This window comes from Camellia sinensis, unplaced genomic scaffold (genome assembly GCF_055761805.1).
Source record: "Camellia sinensis isolate YWXY unplaced genomic scaffold, ASM5576180v1 Unanchor1, whole genome shotgun sequence".
Lineage (NCBI taxonomy): Eukaryota > Viridiplantae > Streptophyta > Magnoliopsida > Ericales > Theaceae > Camellia > Camellia sinensis.
The window spans coordinates 5,498,056-5,507,854 of NW_028128987.1; the positions used below are offsets into that span (position 1 = coordinate 5,498,056).

Sequence of the window (9,799 nt, forward strand, 5' to 3'; positions counted from 1 at the left end):
TTATTAAAATATATTCTAATACATTTTTAATTAGAAATTATGTAGTAGCTTAGGAACATCACATGTCCAATGATAATTTGTAATTTGTCCATTATTTGCTTATTTTAAGGATCATGTCTTTGTTTAAGTCTTGTTCGGGAACATTATTTTTTAACCTTAAAAAATTAAAAAGTCAACAAACTATTTAATAAAGTTAAAAATTTTATTTTTTATTTACTTTTTTGCATATATTTTCTTAAAAAATGAAAAAAAAAATCACAAACCTACAATTTTTTCTTTTTATCTCATACTTCAATAAAAAATTTAAAAATTACTAAAATAATTTGCGTTAAGCGAGACTTTATTCTCATATTATTGATTCAACAAATTATAGCCTCTGTTTGGAAAGTGGGTTGACTTTTTGGTTTTTTTTGACTATTTTAGTCTGGGCTTAAAAGCTTAGTTTGGGAAGGACTTTTTGATTTTTTGGCCTTTTTGACTTTTTTTGTGAGAGAAGAATGTAATGATTATGAGTTGGCTTTTTTTGTAAGAGAAGAATGTAATGATTATGAGTTGGATGTGATGTTTTGTTTGTTATGATTAAAATAGCCTATTTTATTTCTTGTGGCTAAAATAGTCAAAAAAACTCAAACCATGACTTCCCAAACGAAGCCATAAAATTCTGATAAGACAAGATAATTCCTTTCCGATGTACCAAAAAGAAAAGAAAAAGGAAAAAAGATAATACCAAATAATTAATCAATTTTTAACACATTATAAAATTCTGTTGAGTGTGATTGATTGTTGAAAGTTGAACCACTCTTGGGGAGTGAGGATCCTCTCCTTGCAGCTTCCGTGCTTGCGCCCGTCCTTGCAGGCCTTCGGGTCTACTTTTAAGCCCAATTTTGATAATCCGAACCGTTAATATTTTATGATTTATTCAGTATATCATACCTGTAAAAAATCAAGTTGATCGGATATCAGAAAGCATATGTTCGGAAAACTGTTTATTAAATTCTTTAAAAAATAGTGTTTAGTTCAATTTTTCAAACACATACTTTCTGATATCCGATCAACTTGATTTTTTACAGGTATGATATACTGAATAAATCATAAAATATAACGGTTCGGATTATCAAAATTGGGCCTAAAAGTAGACCCGAAGACCTGCAAGGACGAACGCAAGCACAAGCTTGCAAGGAGAGGCTCCTGACTCACTCTTGGGAACAAGAAAAAGTTCAACCAATCGGTACTAAAAGTTGTACAAGTTCGTGCTTCTATCAACCAAAGTTAGAAAGCTCTCAGACGCACCGGAGGCTAAAGAAATATGGCTCAGGCTGTTGTCTCTTTTGCAGCCAAATGGATCGCTGATTTGATGATTCAAGAAGCAAACCTATTATACGGAATGCGCGACCAAGTTGACGATTTGTTGGGTGAGTTAAGACAGATGCAGTGCTTTTTAAAAGACGCAGACGCAAAACAAGTCGAACATGAGATCATCCGTCATTTGGTTCGGGAAATCAGAGAAGTTGGTTATGATGCTGAGCATGTGATCGCAACCTTTTTCCTGAAGGCTGGGCCAAGGAGAAGAAGAGGCATCCGAAACATCCTCGTGAGATCTATTCCCATATCCAATGAATTCATAGCTCGACACAAGATTGCGTCGGAAATTAATACAATTAAAAGTAAGATCACTAGGCTTACTGCAGGATTATCAAATTACGGCCTAATTGCTATGCCACATGAAAGAGAATGTTCAAGTTCTACGCTCCAAAGGTCATCTCAGTTACGACGAACTTATTCCTTCTTTCCTGACGAGGATTTCATTGGTTTTGAGCGAGATATCAACATATTAGTGGCACAATTGGTGAGTGAAGAAGCCAAACACCACAGAGTCGTTTCCATTTGTGGCATGGGTGGTTTGGGAAAGACTACCCTTGCTAGGAAAGTGTATCATTACCAAGACGTTAGGTGCCATTTTGATGCCTTCAGTTGGGTTTCAATATCTCAACAATGGCAACTAAAAGATCTTTTGCAAAGGATTCTAACTAAACTCATTCCAGAGAAGAAGCTTGATGTTGTGAGAATGATAGAAGATGATCTAGTCAAGCTACTATTTGAAGTTCAACAGCAGAAAAAATGTTTGGTTGTTCTTGATGACATTTGGTCAACAGATGCTTGGGTCAGCTTATCACCAGCATTTCCCAAAGTAAATACAGGCAGCAAAATAATCCTCACTAGTCGTAATAAAAACGTGATAACATTTGTGGATCCAAATGGTTTCGTCCTTGAACATAAGTGTTTAAGCAAGCAAGAAAGCTGGAAGTTGTTTGAGAAAAAAGCTTTTCCGAAAACAGATACTACAGGTTAGTTTGTTGTGAAATTTCAAATATTTTGTGATCCAAGTCCATATCCACTACTATTACACTGCTGCTATAATATGCTATCATGCTTCGCTTTTGTAGTTCAATAACACTTTCCTTTCTTTTTTTTAGAAGATCTATATATCTAGTCTATCGGTGTCTGCACTGACGACAAAAGATCAAAACACCCTTGATATAATCAAGAAACCAAGACACTGATAATCAAATCTGCAGAACTTGATTATCAATAAGAAAAATAGAAATTTGCTTAAGAAACTCTTGATCGAAAATTCAAATCAAGAGGAGAGAGAGAGAGAATTGCAGGAATGCTTTTCAGGATTTTGGATGGAATGAAATGGCTAATTTCGTAGCCTATTTATAAGCCTTGATGGATCTGATCGAATGGTCATGTCCCTTGATCGCATCCGATCAGATCTGACCGTTGGATCGACGATCTATGGTGCAGATCATTTTGACACCGAAAAGATGGGTGCCATCTCATCTGTATGATCGCGCGCATCTCCAATCAACGGCTATGATCAACCCACTCCAGATCGAACACACAACCATTTGATCTGTTGGTTGACTCATCGCCAACGGACGACACGTCACTGCTACGTGGAGCTAACTGTATTCCACGTCATCGCTCCAACCTATCCGATGCAAATAGGAAAGCGCCCTCATGGCGCCGATGCGTACGTGCAAAGTGCACAAGCACGCGAGTGTGCGAAGCACCATCCTTGCGGTGTGGGTGCATGCACAATAGCCTTCCTCTCATAATTCCATATTCAAAAGAATATTTCATGTAGCACTTTATTAAATGTTCCATGTTTTGCTCTTTTTCCAATGTGGGACAAAGTTCCCAAGCTTATTTCATGCTTTCCAAAGAAAACATGAAAGGTTTTTAAAAACACCCAAAAATTAAATTATAAATTTTGAAAACCATTTTGAAAATTCCCCAACAAATATCTCAACAATGGCAACTAAAAGATGTTTTGCAAAGGATCCTAACTAAACTCATTCCAAAGAAAAGTGGGGAGATTGTGAACATGATAGATGATCAATTAGTGAAGTTGTTCTATGAATTTCAACAACAGAGAAAATGCTTACTGGTTCTTGATGACATTTGGTCATCAGATGTTTGGGAGAGTTTAGTACATGCTTTTCCTACTGTAAATACTACCAGTAGCAAAATAATCATTACTACTTGTAATAAAAATGTGGTAACATTTGTGGATCCAAGTGGTTTCATCCTCGACCACAAGTGTTTAAGTAAGCAAGAGAGCTGGAAGTTATTTGAGAAAAAAGCTTTCTCGAAAATAGATACTACAGGTTAGTTTGTTGTGAAATTTCAAATATTTTGTAATCTAACTCCATATCCACTACTACTATAATATGCTATCATGCTTCGCTTTTGTAGTTCAATAACACTTTCCCTTTTTTTATAAGATCTATATATTTCTTCTATTGTTTTAATTCTCATTTTTACCTAATCAATGTTATGTTCATAGATTTTCTTCAATTTAGACTACACCACAAATCTTGAACTAGAAGTGGTGACACAAAACATAATTTTGCTAGAAATTTTGAATTGGAACCATGAAATAAAAAGAAAAAGAGTAAGACAATGATGTGAAAATGATTCTTCAGGTTTCTAGTCTCACGCAACCACATTCAACGCAAAACTACAACAAAAATGTTTATTTCTCTCATTTTTGTGGGCATATAATTTTTTACTATTCTTTTCTTCTGTTAAAACCTATCACCTACTTCACCCACTAAACCTAACCCACTACACCACTACCACCTCACCTACTCCACTAAACCTAACCCACTACACCACTACCACCTCCACTTTACCTACTCCATCTACCACCTACTACCACCTACTCTTCTATATATAGGAATCATTGTAACATTCAATACATATATCAATAAATCAATCAATATATCAATCATAATATATACACAATTTATGCTCTCTCTCTATCAGTTTATTTCTCTACATGGTATCAGAGCAGGTGTAGAACCTAATATTTTTCACTTCTCCGGCGGGCGGCAACCTCGCCTTAGCCGCCCGCCAGACCTCAACCTATTCAGCTTATTTTTCTACACATACCTTCCCATCACTGCCTAAATCCTTCCCTTCCTTTTCTGAGGGACGACCTGCCTTGTAGAGAGGAGTTCCACATCCAGCACAGAGCATTATCATACTCTGCATCAGCCTCAGCCTCCTCAGTACCAGCTGCTTCAGTTATCACATGGACATGCACACACTCATGCTGCATAGGCCTCTTAAATCCGCAGTTCTCATGGCTTACCAGACGTTCTGAGGGACGACCTGCCTTCTTCAACACTTGAATTGTGGCCGTCAGTTGCAGTTTCTGCTTTTCCTGTACTTGAATAGATCTGACAAGGTGAGCTAGATCATCTCGGAAGCAATCAGGGCTCAGAAATAGTGACTCCATTTCAAGGACCTGTTTTGAACACTCATTGAATTCTACTGTGATCTCGCTGCAGAGTTGTTGGTAAACTGATTCCCCTCCTGAAACCATATAGTCTGCAAAACCCTTTTTAAGCTTTGCATAAGCGTGGGCTCTTCGCTCCTGAATTTCGAGGAACCTGCGAAGAAGACAGATGATTCTAAAGCCCCTGAGTTTGTCCCCTTGGTCTTGGACACTCTCTCTCTCTCTCTCCTATCATACACAGATCCATATATTATTTTTATTATCACTTCCTCTCACTCTCTCATAAAATAATACCCCCACTTTACCTTTATTTATTTTATTTTATCTTCACTTTTTCTTTATCTGCAGCTGCTCCACAGGGCACATGCTCACTTTACCTTTATTTATTTTATTTTATCTTCACTTTTTCTTTATCTGCAGCTGCTCCACAGGGCACATGCTTATATTATTATTATTATTATTATTCTTACACACAAAAAAAAAAAAAAAAAAAAAAAATCAATTCCAACCCATTACAGGTTTTCACCAACCATGGGCCACGCCACCCACGTGAATCAATACAATACAATAAAATCAAATCAAATAAAAACAAGGCTTAGCAGGCTGAACTTTCTCAGGAGCATGATTACATTTGTTATTATTATTATTATTATTATTACTTTTGTTCTCCTAGCTTGTAATTTTCTTATTATTGTGGAAAAACAAGATGATTTGTTATTTTTGTCATTTTATTCATATCAGGGGATCAACCCCGATCACACTTTTTACATAAAAAAAAAAAAAAAACAACAACAACAACAACACAAATCGAAACAGTGGGATTTTTCTTCTCTACTCTGCCGCCGGTCTCTTCTTCTTGCCTCCGTCTTGGGCGGTCCTTGACGGTGTTGCCTCCGTGCTTCCTAGACCACCAAGCAAGTTGCCTCCTCCCTGCTCCTCCACTACAGCATATGGCGGACCTCCAAATCGCCACATCACGGTGGCCTTCCGCTTTAGCTCCTTATTTTCTGCTTTCAGCACACTTATCTCTGCTCGCGCATCCTTATACATGCGTTGGAGCAGAGCCAGCTGGGAGGTTAACTGCTGCACCTCATTTGTCCTACTCTGCAGCCGGTTCGACAAGTTTGTGACCGCCGTCATGCTTTCCACGCATGCCTTCAAAGTATACTGGTTGGCCTCCACATCTGACTGCACTGCCATTCTTTGCTCCACCGACCGCATCGGAAAGTTCAACGGAGCAAACTCCGGGGCGCTTGGTTGAGTTTCCAGTGCCACCGCACCAGTTCTCTCTCTCGTTGACTCGTTGAGGTCGGGAAAGAGGGTGAGCAGCCCGCGGGAAGACGATGAAGCCATTTTCTAGGCACCAGAGTGTTACACAGTATCTCTCTCAGAATTCTCTCTCAGAAAACAGAGTGTTACAGAATCTCTCTCAGCACAACGAAGAGTTTTTCAGACTCTCTCTCTCAGCACAACGAAGTTTTTTTCAGAGGTTTTTCGCAGTTTTTCTCTGCCTCGGCCTCAGCCTCCGTTAAATAGCCAAGGCAGCCACGCGCATCGCGCGCCTCTTGCCACCAGCCGACAAACGGGCACGCAAGCCAAGGCGCCCACGTGCCTCGCCATCATGTCCGGCACACCTTTTGATGAATTGGGCACGCCTTTTGATGGCACGCTTTTTGACAACATTGGGCACACCTTTTGAGGGTGCGACTTTTTAAGGGTCCGACAAGACTTTGTAAACTGTCTTCTACAGCGGTCCGACATGACCCCATAAACTGTCTTCTACATGGGTCCGACAAGACTCTGTAAACTGTCCCGACATTGATTCCGGTTAGCTCCTTCATAGGTCCGACAAGACTCTGTAAACTGTCCTGACATTGATTCCGGTTAGCTCCTTTATGGGTCCGACAAGACTCTATAAACTGTCCCAACATTGATTCCGGTTAGTTTCTACAAGGGTCCAGCAAGACTCCGTAAACTGTCACAACAACTGTCACAACATTGTCTGCTACAACAGTCCGACATGACCCCATAAACTGTCTTCTACATCGGTCTGACACCGCCATCCAGTGTCCTCTACACCGTTATGACACCACCATACAGTGTCCTCTACAACGTTATGGCACCCCCATACAGTGTCCTCTACAACGTTATGACACCACCATCCAGTGTCTTCACCAATGGTCTGACACGACCATACAGTGTCTCCTATCCTCTTTTATTTTTATGTATTTTTCTTGTTTTGTTACTCTCTCCAAACTCAAGTTGGTTAGTTCCTATTCCCCTTGAGTTTGCGGGGGGCTGTTAAAACCTATCACCTACTTCACCCACTAAACCTAACCCACTACACCACTACCACCTCACCTACTCCACTAAACCTAACCCACTACACCACTACCACCTCCACTTTACCTACTCCATCTACCACCTACTACCACCTACTCTTCTATATATAGGAATCATTGTAACATTCAATACATATATCAATAAATCAATCAATATATCAATCATAATATATACACAATTTATGCTCTCTCTCTATCAGTTTATTTCTCTACATCTTCAAATCATGGATGATAGATTGTTTCATATGGTTGGGATTTATTCTCTTGTTTATTAGTTTAATATGCCGTGATATTTTTTCCAAGGCATATTAAATGGCAAGTTAGTAGATTATTTCTAGAATTTTAAACATAACATAACAACAGACAATAATGTAAAACATTTTTGCAAATTCTTTCAGAGTGCATAACATAAATTTGCATACCTGTGTTTGTCTAGTTAAGACAAGAGGTCTTCTGTGCATTGATAAATTTACACTTTGGTTTGTTGCAGAATTCAAAGTTGACAAAATGATGGAGAAGTCAGGAATAGAAATGGTTGAACAATGTGGGGGCTTACCACTAGCCATTGTAGTACTTGGAGGACTTCTAGGAACAAACTTGACCCTGAGCCATTGGCAGAAAGTGCAACAAAATTTCAATTCATATCCAAAAAGAGGAGAATACATGAGAAGAGGAGGAGGACAAGATGGAAGAGTACTGGATGTGTTAGCTTTGAGTTACCAAGACTTACCATATCAGCTCAAGGCATGTTTCCTTTATTTGGGCAATTATCCTGAGGATTTCGACATCGATACAGAGAGACTATATCAATTGTGGCTGGCTGAAGGCTTCATATCCCAAGAAGAAAAAGGAGAAGATGAAACCATGATGGATGTGGCCAAACGTTACATGGGTGAACTAGCACAAAGGTGCATGGTTCAAGTGGAATTGCAGCCAGAGGAGTATTCAATAAATGTAGAAATCAGGGGGTTTCCAAGTTGTCGACTTCATGATCTCATGAGAGATTTATGTTTGTCAAAGGCCAAAGAGGAAAATTTTCATCAGATCATTGAATATGGGCATAGAAATCAGCAAGAGCATCCATCTTCTTCATCCATGGTGACATCAATTGGTGGTAACACTTGCAGTAAAATACATAGACTTATCATCAATCTAGATAAGAAGAATAGTAACTTTCGTCTCTTTGAGCAAGAAGAAAGAGCTCGGCATATTCGGACAATTTTATTCTTCAGAGGTGATGATTGTAATTATCCGTTTGGAGAACAATTGACCCATTTCTCCAAAGAATCTAAATTTCTTAGAGTTATAAATTTTGATGGAAATTTACTTGGCAGAAAAGGAACAAAAGAGTTACCAAAAGAAATAGGAAACCTAATCCTTTTGAGGCACTTGGGTCTAAATGGGACTGGATTCACAAAGTTGCCATCATCAATAGGCAACCTTAGACACTTGCAAACCCTTGATTTGCGAACATCCTTCTATGGTGAGATCATCCGTGTTCCAAATGTGTTATGGAAGATGGAGGGATTGGTACATCTTTATCTTCCTTTTTTTGGTCGTTTTTGTACAAAAGGCAAATTACGAGTAGATGGTTTGAGGAATTTGGAGACGCTAGAAAACTTGGATTCAAATAAGGTTAATGTTGGAGATCTCTTCAAATTAATCAATCTCCAGAGATTGGCGAATGCACGCATAGTGGGAAAGGACCTAACGATGGTCAATAACTACATCCTTAACAGCAACCATCGACTACAGCACACATCCATTATTATTCGAAATTGTGATTTGTGTTCAGAAGATGGATTAAGCCTCCTGAGACAACTGCTTGGGTGTGTTTGCCTTGTTGAATTGAATATAGATGGGGTTATAGGTAAGTTACCACAATACGAACACCAGTTATTATGCCCAAGCCTCACCTCTTTATTCCTATGTGAATCTCGACTCAAGGAAGACCCAATGGTAACACTGGAGAAGCTGCCTAACTTGAGGAATCTATACTTATTTAGTAATGCCTTTGTAGGAAAGGAAATGGTTTGCTCTGCTCATGGTTTTCCTCGTCTAAACTACCTAGCACTCAATTCTTCAGAAATTGAGGAATGGAGGGTGGATGACGGAGCCATGCCTAAACTTTCTCATCTACAGATTGGATCCTGCAAGAAATTGAAGATGCTTCCGAATGGATTGAGATTCATCCCTACCCTCCAGGAATTGAACATTTACCTTATGCCTAAAGCATTCAAAGACAGGCTTCGAGTGGTTGATGGCCAACAAGGAGAGGATTTTCACAAAATTAGCCACATCCCTTCCATTCATTTTGAAGGTAAAACAATTCCTTTTTCTAGATGAATCCAAAAGGGAACCGTAAGAATTCTAATATACCGCAGTTTTTGTATTTAAACTTTGATATTAAAATAAACTGACAAAAATAAAAAAAAAAATTAAGAATTTTAGAAAAATAATCAATAAGTTCTATTTTATTTTTAAGATTACTAATGAGTATGGATAACTAAGTTTTATTGTAATAAAACGTTCCCAAAAGATTCATTATTCCATAATGACGCCTTATTCCAATTTTACCCTTCCTATTTAATATGAACAACAATTTTCTAAATAATTTTAACTTAATTAAAATTTTAAATTTTAATTT

At 38.3% G+C, this 9,799-nt stretch overlaps 1 protein-coding gene across 1 annotated transcript; it reads left to right on the forward strand.

Annotated features, from left to right (window-relative positions):
• Positions 1 to 1,306: 1,306 nt before the first annotated feature.
• On the forward strand, positions 1,307 to 9,498 carry LOC114269060 (putative disease resistance protein At1g50180). Its single transcript, XM_082910578.1, has 2 exons — positions 1,307 to 2,345; positions 7,643 to 9,498. Exons 1-2 carry the CDS (start codon positions 1,307 to 1,309, stop codon positions 9,496 to 9,498), a joined length of 2,895 nt encoding a protein of 964 aa, XP_082766704.1.
• The last annotated feature ends 301 nt before the right edge of the window (positions 9,499 to 9,799 follow it).